The sequence below is a fragment of the Ammospiza caudacuta genome, chromosome 3 (assembly GCF_027887145.1).
Source record: "Ammospiza caudacuta isolate bAmmCau1 chromosome 3, bAmmCau1.pri, whole genome shotgun sequence".
Lineage (NCBI taxonomy): Eukaryota > Metazoa > Chordata > Aves > Passeriformes > Passerellidae > Ammospiza > Ammospiza caudacuta.
Window position 1 is genome coordinate 65,307,274 of NC_080595.1, and position 14,298 is coordinate 65,321,571.

The 14,298-nt window shown below is 41.5% G+C and overlaps 1 protein-coding gene across 2 annotated transcripts; it reads right to left on the reverse strand.

Moving 5' to 3' along the window:
* Positions 1–4,912: 4,912 nt before the first annotated feature.
* HINT3 (histidine triad nucleotide binding protein 3) lies at positions 4,913–13,279 on the reverse strand. Of its 2 annotated transcripts, XR_009274534.1 has the most exons (6): positions 13,083–13,279; positions 12,554–12,671; positions 11,159–11,228; positions 10,230–10,356; positions 7,578–8,038; positions 4,913–6,914 (listed from the first exon to the last, which is right to left on the reverse strand). XR_009274534.1 is itself a non-coding variant. In XM_058801307.1 (5 exons), the coding sequence occupies exons 1-5, from the start codon at positions 13,230–13,232 to the stop codon at positions 7,991–7,993; spliced, it is 513 nt and encodes a 170-aa protein (XP_058657290.1). In that variant the 5' UTR covers positions 13,233–13,279; the 3' UTR covers positions 4,913–7,990. The 2 variants fall into 2 exon arrangements, 1 of the variants encoding a protein (XP_058657290.1); XM_058801307.1 differs by having other exon boundaries at positions 4,913–8,038.
* Positions 13,280–14,298: the final 1,019 nt, after the last annotated feature.

Sequence of the window (14,298 nt, forward strand, 5' to 3'; positions counted from 1 at the left end):
ACCTCAGGCACTCCTCTAGACCCAGAGGCAACACAAGTGTTTTTTGATTGACCTGGAGGTTCTGCTGGGGAATTTCAGGAGTCCTGTCCCTGCTCATGGGTTCACGCGCAACAGCACCAACATATGCATGTGGGCAAATGCCCATGAAAACTTACTTTTAAAACAACAATAGTTTTAAAATACAGAAATACCGAATCTGTAATTCAGCTGTTAAACTGTTCAGAATTTGCGTTTCTGTCTGTTGAAATCCAGCACTGATCCTGTGTTTTAACTTCAAATGTCGGTAGAAGTATCAGCTCTACTCATGTGCTACCTGGAAACTCCGGCTTGCGTATTCCGACAGGTGAACGATACGACCCAGTAAAGACATGCCTGTAGCACAGTCAGATCTCGGTGGGGATTTAAAGCCTGTCTCTAATTCACCCGATGCCCACGTCCCGCAGAGCCGGTCCGTGCTGCAGGCGCACGGAATGCCGCAGGTGGCGGGCAGCCCGCCGCGCACCGGGAGCGGAGAGGCGCTCGCTGCTCCCCGCCCTGCCCGCGGGCTGACGCCGGCGGCCATGGCCGTGCAGCACGGCCTTTTAAGGGAGAACAATCTATTCTGCCTTTGTCTTCCGCGCTAAATAGGGTGTTGCGGACAGAGACGCGCTCGCTAACTGCACTTTTACTTCTCCTTGCAGTGCCTGATGAGGAAAATCCCCCTGCTCCCACCGCGTATTGGCGTTTCGGCTCCAGATAATATTTTATGTGCATTATACCTAGCGCAGCCTGAGGGAACCTTGTCGACACGGCGTGAATTCGTCCACCTTTACTCAGCGTTCAGGCGGAGAGCGGCTTCCCACCCCTGTGCCTGGGTTGGTGCTGCCGCTCGGGAATGGTTTGCTCTCTCCGCGGCTCCGCCAGCACTGCATCAGATTGTTTGGGAAGTCAGCGGGGCTGCCGGGTACCAGGATAAAGTTCTTGGAAAGGCGTCATTGCAAGAGGAGTGAGTACTGCACTGTGTGTTGCACGGAGGCTGCGGGGTTTGTTCGGTAACTGCGGGATCGGTGGAGCACCGTGTAATCTTGTAAACGTAATTTACTGCCCTGTGTTCTTAAATTACTTCTGAATGTCACCTGAATCACTTTTACTTTCTTCATTGCTGTAGAATTATGAGTGGACTTAAAATCTTCAGATATTTAGCCTCTTTTTCAGCAGCCTTGCCTCTCACTCAGGCAAAACTCTTCCAAAAAATATCAGGCTGATTTGTTGTTTTTCCTTCACAGCTGACAGTGCACACAGGAACCACAGTTACAGCCAGTCATTGATTCCCTTTCTGCTTAAGGGCCATAAAACATTTTCAGAAATGGAAGGAGAAAAAGAGCAAAGTGCTAAAGCTACCAGTGCAGTGGGTGACCTGAGGAAAAGTTGGCAGACCTGGGCAGAGGATCACATTGAGTATCAGAGGAAGAATCCGTTCAGCAGCGATGACAGGCTTGCGTCTGGACCTGCACACACTCACAGAGGAGATCCCACCTACGGGAGACCCCCGGAAGGCTCTCGGACAGAGCAGAGAGGGAGAGATGCTCACTCACACGTGGGTAGGGAAGTAGAAGAGCTGTGCTCGATCATCAGAAGAACTGGAAAGGTGGGAGAAGATGGACACGTGACAGTGACATTCGGGCAGCTGTTTGAAACATACGTGACTATTTCCAATAAAGTAGTGGGAATCTTGTTAAGAGCCAGAAAACACGGTCTGGTGCACTTTGAAGGTGAAATGCTTTGGCAAGGAAAAGATGATGATGTGGTCATCACTTTACTACAATAAGGCTTTGTCCTGGAATGAACTTTGCTGCACGGTTCCATTTGGAAAAACATAACTAGATACCATCTTCACAGGTTTTGGTTACAGAATTTCAACTCAGCTACCTACTGGGACACAAGCAGGAGAGGAAATAGGCAAGAAGGATATTTTTGTAAAAATGGCAGAGATTTGGATGGAAATTGCAGATTATGAGCTACTCCATCACGCTGACATTAGATTGTCCTTATTATCATCTACTAGCAAGTATATGAGAGTTCTTTAAATGACTGTGCTGGCCTACTGCTTTTAGGTTACTGAAAGTATAGATTACTAACTGGCTATCCTACACCACTGATTCCTGCAGGTTGTGAAATACTGTGTGGGAGGATGGGATTTGTGAAACATGGAATTGAAAACTCTTGTGGGAATTCATATACTTCTTCAAACAAAGAGCCTGGTATATATAGCAAAATTTTAGGTTCAATCTCACATGGTTAAGCTGAATAAATGGAAGTTATTTTCATGAAGTAGATGGAAATTCCCAAGCTTACAAAAATGTCACAGCAAGGATACTTGATGGTTCTTAAATTAGTTGCATCTTGCTTGGATTTTGGACAGCTGCACTGGTTGTGGTATTTAACAGTCTAATCTTATAGTCATATCTTCTCCAAACCTTCTGTGTCTCTTGTTCTTTTTGTTTTTTATCTCACACAATTTTTTTCCTGTTCTTCTAATGCTTCAGAAGAAGTCCACAAAGCTCTGCAGCCGTTTTGGTGAATTCAGCTATACCCCTTCAGAGAAGGTAGGGTGCCACAATGTAAAGATGCAAAAGTCAGCAGAAACTCTGTATTTGGGCATCTGTGCATTCATAAGGAAAAAAAAAACCCTATTATTTCACCAAAATGTAGCAATGTTTTTTACAAGAGGAGAGTAGAGATACGGTAGTACCAAATGCATAAATGAAAGTATAGCAGCAGTTCCACAGCTCATTTAACTGCTTTCAGAGCACAGTTGTGAGCTCTTCAGAAAGAAAAATAAAGGATTGGTTATATAACATAGTTGTAATAGTGCTATGAAAAATAATCAGGAGCTGTATTTACAACAGTTACCACCAATAAAACTATATAATTAGAAATCTAAAGTTATATTTTTTAGCAGTGCAAATAGAAGCTTCTGTGTGGTGGTAACTACACTACTTGATGGGTCTTTAAAGTAAGATACTGTTCTTGCCTCAAAAGAATATTAAAATTTAATATAAATTAGGAACTTGATAAAAGTGATGTGTAATTTTATGCTATTTATATAAAAGAACTTCTGTTGCAAAAAGCCTAAAAGAATGGGGTTTTGTTTTGATGTTTTCATCCAGTGGGGATTTGCACCAAACTAAGTCTTTGGCTGAAGATTTCATTATTTTCCTCCCTTCTTTTTTGTTTTTCTAGTGAAAGGACAATGAAAAGAAAGGGAAAAAAAGGGAACAAATTAATGTGCTGAAATAAGTATATCTGGGGAACAGGGTAGTCAGATGCAGGTAGAGAATGGATTTTAACCACCACATAATTTTAACACACTGGAAAAGGGGGAATATGTGCTGCACCAGGCACTGTTGGTGTGCTCCCTTAGCTTTCAAACCTACTGCTTCTTTCTAAACAGATCTATACCTTGCAGCTGAAAAAGAAGCAGATGTAGTTTGTTAGCTTAACATACTTAAAATGTTCTTTTTGAAAAAGCATTTCTTGCCAAATGACATGAGCACAACCTCATTTTTCCGCTCCTATTAGAGGAAGTCTTTACATGCATTCAGATTTCAACGCAAATTAAACATTTTATAGTGCAGCTGTGGAATGAGTTTTGTTTAATTCTAACAATTCTGAAATCAACTCAGTTCTGCTGTAGTGTTAGTTCACAACTTGCAGGAAGCAGCATCAGGCACTTCAAGTGTCATCAGCTGATTAATGGGATGCGATAAGGAAAAACAACACATTGCTGGACATTGTACAAATAATTCATTGCAAGACACACACGTGAGGCAGTATGTAGCCTGAGCACCGTAAGATGCAAGTCCAGCTCACATAAATTTACTACTTTTTAATTAAGGCTGGGTCAAATAGTTAAATATCAGCAGTCTAGGCTGTCACTGCCATGTAAGTGGTAGATGCTTGAGCACATCTACAAGCACTTTTAAAGTACACCTCTGATCAAAACAGAAGCAGAGCAAACCCTTAATGACATGGTCTTACCTACTTTGTAAGCGACTAAAAAAAGCTTGCTCTATTATTATATTTTTAATAGAACCAAGGATTACTATATAACAAAACTATTATTTATAGAGGGATTTTTTTTTAAACAATTACAGAGCCAACCTGCCAGCTTTAGATGAGCATTCTGGAAAACGTGACTGACATCTTTCTGTGTGCCCATGCAATGATTATAAACACTGAGCTGCCAAACTGGCTCAGCACACAGGTTGACAAATCCAGTCTTGTGCTTCCAGCAATAGCATTTCAAAAAAAGACTAAAAGATAGATAATAGAAATGGTCAGCTTGCCCACTGGTACACTCTAGAATAAAAAATTACTCCTGAAGCCTGTTTAGTAATGAATGTATTATATCTAATGCACATGACTCAGTTCAGATACAAGTTCTACAAAATTATGCTTCATCTGTGATTAAATAAACATCTACAGATGAAATAGGAATTTAAACTTTTCAACATGGCAACTTGGTTTTTTTCAGCAGGCTCCCATTAGAGTAAAGGGAACAGAATTTATTAAATTGTTTTTGCAAAAATTGTAGCATGTAAGGGGTTTTAGTATTATAGATTTGGAGTAATACTAAAAGTAAACCCCAACCTTTTTAAAAGGTGTTCTTGCCCTAATAAGCATCTTTTAGCTGTTTAAATCTCTCCTAAACTTCACTTTGTGACATATTACCTCAGTGGTCTTTGCCCTCCTTCCACCTGAAGTCTGTAAACTCTGCATGTGTTTTGGACTGTATATCATATACAAGACTATCTGTGGTTCGTTTTGTTAAACACTGAAGGCACTGTCACCATTTCAATAAATGTTGCACATTAGTTTGAAATGACAAGAGTTTTTATGCAGCATTTAATTGTTTACAAGTTTCTCACATTTCAAATACAATTTTCATTGGTTTGCTCTCATTCTCCTACTTTTATTTACAACTCACACTTAAAAAGACTTTGGAATAGTCTGAGGTGTTATTACCAATTTAACCACAACTTCTTTTTATTTTTAACAGCATGTTATGTGTACCTGCTTCATCCTTTCAGCACAAAAGCATTATTTCCTGGGTTCGTGTTAGGTTGGGAGTTTATGTAAGACAATTGAGCAAACCAGTACAAATAAAGCTTTGTCATTCCTAAACATGAGGTCAAAAAAGCAGCTTTTCTCAAGACTGCTAATACTGGATCAAAGAACAGAGCCAGCAGCAGTGGCTAAACAACTTTGCTTCTTCAGGCTCTTTGGAGAGGAAGAGCTGCTGAGTTCATGCTCCTTATTGATCTTTGCTCCTTAGAAAGCTCTACAGATGATTTTGGAAGTTTCAAAATTTCTAAAAGCTTCTATAGAAGACAGTGACAGAGTTAATAGGATCTGCCCACTGTCTCTTCCAGGGACTAGCCAGTAATTCAGTAGCATATTGAAGTATTAGGTTTTTCAGAAAGTATTTCTTCACCTAATTAAAACAATTATCTTCAGAGTCGAAGAATGCTTGTCAATGCAGAAGGAAAACAGAACACAGCTCTGTGCAGAAAAACACTAACAAGAGGCTGAGAATTCCTCTCAGTAATTAGTGTGCCTCTGTTTAACGCTTTGCTGTTTCAGCTGTTCAGATGTCTGTCTGTTGCTGTCAGGGAACACAGGATATCCCCATCTTTCTCATCAGCAAAACTCTGGAAGTGACATTATACCCAGATTTTTACCTTTTCAGTCTTGCCATTAGTGGGGTCATTCTCCAAAATTAAGACATCAAAGTTGGCCTTTGTGGTTTCATATACATTTCATATACATCAAAGTTGGCCTTTGTGGTTTCATGTACATTTGGCAAGATAGAGACTCTGGCTGGGATGGAGTAACTTCCTTCAGAGCATCCCAGGTTTGGGTGTGACTGGAAGTGCTGGTAACACAGCAGTTCTGGTGATTGCTGTGCATGAGCGATGCATGGACAGTATCAGGGCGTTCTTTCTCCTGCTCTGCCCCCTGCCTCAATGGGCAGAAAGCTTAGAGAGAGCACAACCTGCACACCTGACACAGACTGGCCAGCAGGGATATTCCATGACAAATAATGTCTGGAATAAAAGCTGAAGAGAGGGCTATTTTTTGGGGTGTGGGGGCTGTTGCTATTGGCTGGCCTATGGGAGGTCATGAGTGATTACCTTTGCTTTTTTCTTCCTCTTTCTTTCACATATTAAACTATCTTTATCTCAACCCATGAGTTTTTTCATTTTGTTCTTTCTGTTCTGCCACCCCACTGGGTTAAGGGATGAAGAGCGAGCAAAGAGCTATCTAGGGTCAACCCTCACAGTCAGCTATTCCATTGCACTGGAAAATCATCCCAAGATTAGCATTTATTAATCCTTTTTGACAACAGTTCATGTTGATATTTTAAATATTACATGTCACAGTTCAGTACAGTTACATAAATCAATTGCAGATCAGAACACATACATATTCACTCTTAAAAGTCCTTAATGTACAGGTATTTCACTAAGTCAGGAGCCAGCTCAAACCTCTTCATCTATTGCACAGTCAAAGTTCAGTGGCTTTAAGTCAAACTTTTCCTACCAAATGTAATAAATTAAAACCCTAAAGGGCTGCAAATAACATGCAAGTGCCCACTAATACATATAACAAGACATTAGGAAGAAGATCTTACAGACAGAGATGCGTAAACTCTGCCAGGAAAAAATGCAGTTCTTCAGAAGGGTGTGGACTCTGAAGTACTGTAAGAATATTACAGCACATTGTATCACTAAGGCAACAGGTGCTGGATCCATGGAAAACACAGACTATTATGTTCAGGGAAGTTTGCAGGTACAACAGATGTTCTCACCTCAGCTGCATCTGAATGCATCAGGCAAGGGCACTTGGTTAGCTCGGCACCAAGAAAAGCTCTGTGAACAGAGAAAATCCACTCCATGTGTTCTGGAGTTTTCACTTGCCAAACAGTCTGCCTTATTATGGTACTGAAAAACAAGTGCTAGCATTCCTGATTAGAGTCATGCTGCAAAGGCAAATGTTCAACAGGTTCCTTAAGCAACTTGGCATGTTCCAATTTTGGGCTGAGTCCCTGCTATCCCAAAGTCAAATCACATTGCTCTTATGTAAGTCTGCCACACACACACACTGCATTTCAGACCAGCTTCTCTTATGACTTCATTTAGAATCCAAATTTGGCCAAGGCATTAGTAATCTGCAAGGGACTTGCAGTGAAAATAAGATTAGTAATTCTGGACTTTTCTATCTACTGCCATGTAAAAGAGCAGTATATTAAATCCATTCTTTTGAACTCTTCACATTCTTTGTAAACATATAGTAATTTCAAATATTGTGCACATAAGAGGGGAAAAAATCATTAGGTCTATTTACACATAAACTATTGGGCACATATTGTATTCATGTTTACTGTGTCACTGTGATGCAAACAAGTCAGGTAACATTGAAGTAGTTTTGCACCAGAAAGTCAGTACTGTACTTTCAGCAATGTACCTTCCCATCACTAGGCATAAGTAACATATCATACAAATGCAGGTGGGAACAAATGCTTGAAATGTTACCTGCAGTCCCAGAACAATGCATCTTGAAAATGAAAGCTTGATTCTGCAGCAAATACTCCGTTTGGTACCATTCATATGCTGTTAGTTGTAACTCACTGCCTTGGTTGCAATACATTCTGCTGCTACACTTTGCCTTTTACTAGCAAGAGTTCTCTGCCTGTGTGCATGTGTGTATTATGTATGGATCTACACAAATTAAATTAAAATTTTAACTAAAATATATCGCGCTATTGCCAGGGAAGTATACAGATTGACATATCCAAATGGAAGAATTAGGTTAGCAGCTACAAATTCTGTGTGTATTTCCTCATAAGGAACTAAAGCTTTTTTTATCCTGGGATATTATTGGCAACATCAAACTGTGCAACCTTAAATCAGAGCTCAAAGACCAAACTGGCTGACAACACAAGCTTTCAGCTGGCAGCATTTTCAGTCTGCAGTCTCTCGATCAGTTGTTCAGCCTATGAAAGAGAGAAAGCAATGCATTACAAAAATGAAGGCCCACATAACTCCACTGTGGGCCTTCATTTTACTGAAAATTCCATTTCAAAAACAGTGACACTAACAGAGAATTTGCTTTTCACTTTTACAGATTAAGTCTATAGGAGAAGCATAATACAACAATTCCTTTCAACAACAGACTCAGTTTCCAACAAACACTCAAGAGGTGATCATAATGTGGACGTCAGAGGAGGTTTGAGCAAATGAACAGCAGATCTGTTAAAGCACTGTGACTGCAGAAACCTCAGAAGACAGCAGTGCTTGGAGCAACCCAGTGGTGGGAGCTGGGATTCTCTGTGAGCCACTCCAGAACTGTGTGTTGCGACCTCTCACTGCACCACCAGCCATGAACACTGCTGAGGGACAGAGGGCATTCAAGTGTGTGGCTCCTGTCACGAGTTACTACCTCATGGTTTGGTCACATCACTGCACCAACAGAGACTTTTGTCATCATACATGGCTATTTACGCATCATGGGCAGGACTGGGACAGCTGTACTTTATACACATAACAGCACCAGCTCACAGAGCCGCAGGAAGGCTCAGGGCAGGAGGGAGTCTGCCAACAAGCAGGCCAGACTGGGCACGTGGAGGCCAACAGGGGCACTTCTGAAACTGATCAGTTTACTGTCAGTCTTTGCTTTTTTTGCCAGTCCTATTGAATTCATCTTTTAACTTGATCTAGTGCTTGAGGCTTTATTAAAATCTCCAAAGGAACTATATTAAGGTGAAAAGCTCAAGTTTTTTAAATGCAGATGATAAAAATGCAATCAGATACTTCAGGTAGGAGCAACTCAACAGAGTTCAGTAATTACTGCAGTTAATTTAAAAATAAAGCTACATAAAGTATGCAGCAAATGAAAATTATATTATCTGAATCCTGTTTTGCATTCTTAAACAAGTATCACATTCAGGACACTATAACGTGAAAAAAAAAAAAACAAACCAGAACCACCACCAACCCAAGAACATTTTCAACCTGACAGCAGGGCAAAATACCCAAGTGCAGCCACACTGGATAACCAGACTTAAGCAGTAAAACTACACAGCTATATGTACTTCAGGGACAAATATTTCTGAGATGCTCAATAACACAGCAGACACATCCGCTTCTTTTGAGCGAGGAGTGAACTCCAGCAAGGTGCCACTGTAAAGAAGCTGTGTTTCTTCTCTTTAAGTAAGAAACTGTCTATACTCTTTAGATGAGACAGACCTTTTTTAGCAGCTTTGATGTGGGGATGTGCAATGACACTAGGGTGCTACAGTTACCTTGCAAGGACAGGTGCTTTGCTGCATCAAAGCAATGAGAGTGAGGTTTAGGTCTCTAGAGAGAGATTTTCTAAGTGCTTTAGTCAGTGTCAGTTCAGTCTCATTGCTGATCTCTACTGACATAAATCAGTACCAACAATGTTTTTGCAAAGCAGGCACTAGGTTTAGTCTAAAAATGACAAGATGAGAAAAACCACATGAAGTAATAAATGCAGTCATTAGGTGGATTTGTTTTCACCTACATGGGATTAACCAGGTTATATGCAAAACAATCCATCACATTTGAATACAGTCCTTTATATTAAAACCCAAATATTTACAAAGTGTCCACAGAAGCACATCACAGAGCCTCAGCCTCAGGCAAGATCCAGAACCATTGTACTGTTTGCTGTTAGTTATTAGCATTCCACTGTTGTCATCTTATTGCAAAAGTTCTATAGCTTCTTGTTGATTTCTCATGGGCATATCCTCACAGCACTGACTCCTTCACTGCACAGCCAACAAACTCCAGCTCCCTTCTTGACCAGCTAACCCACTCTTTTATAGCACTCATCCTCACTGGACACAGCTGTGGCCTGTTAAGGGCAGGCCTGCTCCTAATCTTTGGTGATTAGCACAGCTGCAACTCATCAGGGGTGAGATTACCTTCTGCACTACTTTTCTTACATTCTATCCCCCTCCACTCCATTCCTTAATGTTTATAAGCATAAACATTAAGTTTTTAACCTTTATTTTTTCTCAGTTAATATAAAATGTACATAACTGAGAATTAAAGCAAGCACAAAAATAATTGGTCAGAGAATTTTTGGACACTGTTAGAAGGTTAGAAAGACATGGCTCCCAACTGAAAACCTGTGGCAAAGCTCACCTGCCTTACACTTACCGTGATAAACCAGTAGGAATTGAGTCTGTAGTAGATCCTGGATAAGAAGCCCAGCTGGCTGGCTGGGGCCAGGACGTGCAGATGCAAGTGGGCTATGGAGCAGAACGGTGGCCAGTGAAAACCCATTCTTCAGAAAAGGAGAAGCACAAGATAGTGGTGGTGTTAATTCAGGAGCAAATTCATTGCAGTGATTTACCTGCAATTCATTGCAGGTTATTTACCATAATCCACAGAACTAACAACTCATTGCATTTTTGATGTACATAGAAGCAGGAACAAAAACATGCCCTTTCATTATACCACAAAAAGCTCTTCAAAAGTTCATTCATCTTCTCCTTCACATCTCTGTATGTAAGAAACATTTTTAAAAGGAGTTAAAAGTATCTTAAATGTATCCTGCCTAGTTATGAGCTGGAAAGCCAACTATCAATTTTCATCATGAAGAGCCAGCTGCCTGTTTCTCTACCCTGCTCAAATTATGCTACAGTTTATTTCAGCTATCAAGGGCCTTAAACTGAAGGGTCCAGCACCAAAATCCAGTGAATTCTGGTATGACTGAAACACAATGTCATATCCTGCTTCAATAGCCAAAGTTTACCTCTCTTCTGGCAGCTAGGATTTACAGCATATTTGCAGCACATAATGAAAGAGCAGCCTCTTTGGTAAGTTGTTTGAAGTCCTCTCCCTACTCCAAGATGTGTTCAATAAAGAACCTCAGAGACAGAACCCAATTTGTGCCAGAACTTCATCAGAAAAAAAAGTTTCTATTCAATGCCAGCAGATTTTAATTGAGAATTCATGCAGTAAGTGAAAGGTAGACCTGACTTCTTCCATAGATCACAGTACAGGTTCTGCCACCATCTTTAAAGTAACATCCTGAAAAGTAAAATACACAATCAATAGAAAGATGGAAGGTTTTTATTACATACCTTACATCATTCAAGTCACTAAAATTATTGTTCTGGAGAACAGCTTTTCCCACTTCCATCATTCTCTTCACTATTAAAACACAAATAAATTTCATTTTAAAAATATATTCTTCAGAATATTAACTTCAAGAGACTAACCTACATTGAGATCACAGACATGGGTTTTTCAAAATATAAACACTGTAAGTACTCCTAGTCAAAGAAAAGACAATCAAGGGAGTGTGTGCTATGATTTACTTGAAAACTGCCACTGATACCAACTTCCACACCTGCAATGCTTTCCAGTGGGATATTCTTGTAAGGACTTTGGCCAAAGCCATGCCATCACCACACCCTTATTAAAAAAACCCAACAAGTACTGACTGGTCAGAATGATGACTTTACACTAATTCCAGTGTTGTATCTCTGCACAGCTGCAGGACTTTGATCTCCAGAACCTGTTAAGTCTGGAGTACATTTTAGAGACAGCACATAAATTTAACTTAAATTGTCAGTATTTCTTATTACTAGTACACAGTTTCATTATCACTGAACAATGTAGTAACTCAAATAAAAAAAATCAAAGCAGAAGTTAGAGGAATTGCTTTGAAGCCAAACACATACAGAAGTTTTTTCTCTGGAGAAAACCACCCTATGTTTACAAGGGAAATACAGCAATGCAAGCTTTGCAAAATGCTATTTAAACTATTTTCTTGCATCACCTGTGGTGATACATTCCCTAAGGGGGAATTTCTTCATGGCTGCAATTTCTTCTGTTACTCAACACACTTAGCTAGCCATACCTTGTGAAACAAACTGCAGGACAATGTCCTCTTAAGAGAAAAAAAAAAAAAACAAAATAAGCCTAGCAACATTAAATAATGGCTTCAACATTTCAGAATTTTGTTTTTTCAATTTTTTCTTAAAGCTAATTGAAACACCATCTCCCTTTTTCATCTGTCATTCCCTTTTTTCCTGACAAATAATGCAGCACTTATCTGAAAGTATAACCCGAACCTAACCCCACCAAAATCTCCGACCTCCTTATCTGTGTTTGTAAAATACAGAACACACATAATAAAATTCTTCTGTAAGCTTTTAGAATTGCATATGCATATCTAAGAAAATGCAATGAAGCAGCACATAATTGCTTTAAAAATAAAGCTGTACTTCCAAAAAAGTGCAGAAGCATCTATACTCCATGCAAACTGCAATGTTTTTCCAGAACTGCACAAAAAAAGTGCCATTCTAGACCAGCACATAGAAGTTCCCAGAAAGTCCCTATCTACACTCACTCACATCAGCTATTTCCACGTTTACAAATGGTGTCCGAAGTTGTAATTTACTTGACAACCCCCTGTTTCAGGCTGTGAAAAACGATTTTCCTTGAGGTTAAGCACACACTTGCAGCCTTACCTAGAGGTATGTGCTCTGTCTTCAGTGTTTTGCAGTTTCCCATGTGCTTCACGGGCACCACCAGGTAGTGGTGGGGAGCACCAGGTTTTATATCTCTAAAGCAAACAAGGTCTTCATCCTAGAAAAGGATGCAAACGTTTTAAAATTGATTAGGACGAGGATACTGGCACAGAGTAGGTAACAATGTCTACATCCCCCATATGGATGCGATATCAAATGTCATATTTGACGCGACCAGCAAGGAAAGCTGAGGGTGTTTCGGAGGCAGCCTCCAGGCACGGTGCGCGTCCGCTGCTGACCTTCGGCAATCAGCCTTCCTCTGCGCCAGCTTTCAGGCTGCCGGCTGCTGGGCCAGCACTTTCGGAAGGCTTTAAGGTGCTTTCCGTGCCAGCGATGTTTCCCCGCATTGCCCATGCCGGCGCCGAGGGCCCTCAGAGCCGCCGCGCCCCCGCCCAGCCCCAGCCGCGATCCCGGGGCCGGCCCGTGAGGGAGCGCGGAAGGAGGGCGGGGAAGGAGGCGCCTCACGCACCTCGCAAGGGAGCAGCGCCGTGCCCGGCTCCTCCCGGCGGGCGATCCTGCAGAACACGCACTTCCCGTCGTAGCCATCGCCGCCGCCATTCCCGGCTTCGCTACCCTCAGCGGCGGCGGCGGCGGCACCCGCGGCCTCAGGCCCGGCCATGGCCGCGCTCCCGGTCCCGCTGCCGGCCCCTCCCGCTGCCGGTGCCGGCGCTCCGCCCGCCGAAGGAGGAGCGCCCGGGCCCGGGAGCCCCGCTGGCACCGCCCGGCTCCGCCCGCCGGACACACGCCGAGCGGAACTGGGGCTGCCCGTGAGGTTTTCACAAGAAAACGAAACCAAAAACCAAACCAGCCAACCAACAACAACAACAAAAAATTAGGGAAATAAAGCCCTGTGAATGCACTCTTAAAAGTCAAATTGCCGCAGGGGAAAAAAAAAATATCAAGCACGCAGTAAAGAGGGCGGAAAAAAGGATAATAAGTGCTTATGATGCTGGATCTTTCTCGTTCCTCACCAGAAAGTTATGTTCCGCAATTCATTGGTCAATCCAAGAAAAATTTAGACATTTTGCCCCTATAGTTCAAGTTACTAGGATTTTTATATGTGCACAAATAATCTTAAAACACCATTTCAGCACTGTTGCAGTTTGTCACTAATAGAATTCCAGAGATTTTTCCAAATGAGTCTACATTTTTTCTTTGACACTCCCAGCAGTGAGGGCTAAAATCTGATGTTAGTTCTAACTGCATAAGCTGACAGCCCGGAAATTGTTGCCTGTGCATGACAGCTTTGCTAATTGACAGCCAAAGATATTTCATAAAATCACAGAATGGTTTGGGTTGGAAAGGATCTTGAAGATCATCCTGTTCCAGCAACACCTTCCACTAGACCAGGGTGCTCAAGGCTCCATCCAGCCTGGCCTTGAACACTTCCTGGAATGGGGCATCCACAGCTTCTCTGGGCAATCCATTCCAGTGCCTCACCACCCTCCTACTATCAACTACTTCTGAAGCTAATAAAGGGTAACTGGTAGTTACCCTTCAAGTTCTAAAAATGTTTTCTTAATAGTTTGCATTTTAAATCATTTGCACTGTTCATTAGACTAGAGCTGCAGAATCACTGACCCTGCAACTTAAATGTATTCTTCATGCAGCTCAAAAGGCACAAAGTGCTTGTCCCGCAGATGAAAAGAGCGTTTTAAAAGGTAATGAGATTAAAAATTAAGACT

What these genes read in the sequence shown, in the direction of transcription:
- HINT3 (XM_058801307.1), bottom strand. Translation starts at nt 13,232, where the DNA reads ATGGCCGGGCCTGAGGCCGCGGGTGCCGCCGCCGCCGCCGCTGAGGGT. An exon ending in CGGCGCTGCTCCCTTGCGAG is followed by an intron (nt 12,672 to 13,082) that starts GTGCGTGAGGCG and finishes ATCCTTTTCTAG; the next exon opens with GATGAAGACCTTGTTTGCTT. An exon ending in ATTCCTACTGGTTTATCACG is followed by an intron (nt 8,039 to 10,229) that starts GTAAGTGTAAGG and finishes TCTCTTTCATAG; the next exon opens with GCTGAACAACTGATCGAGAG.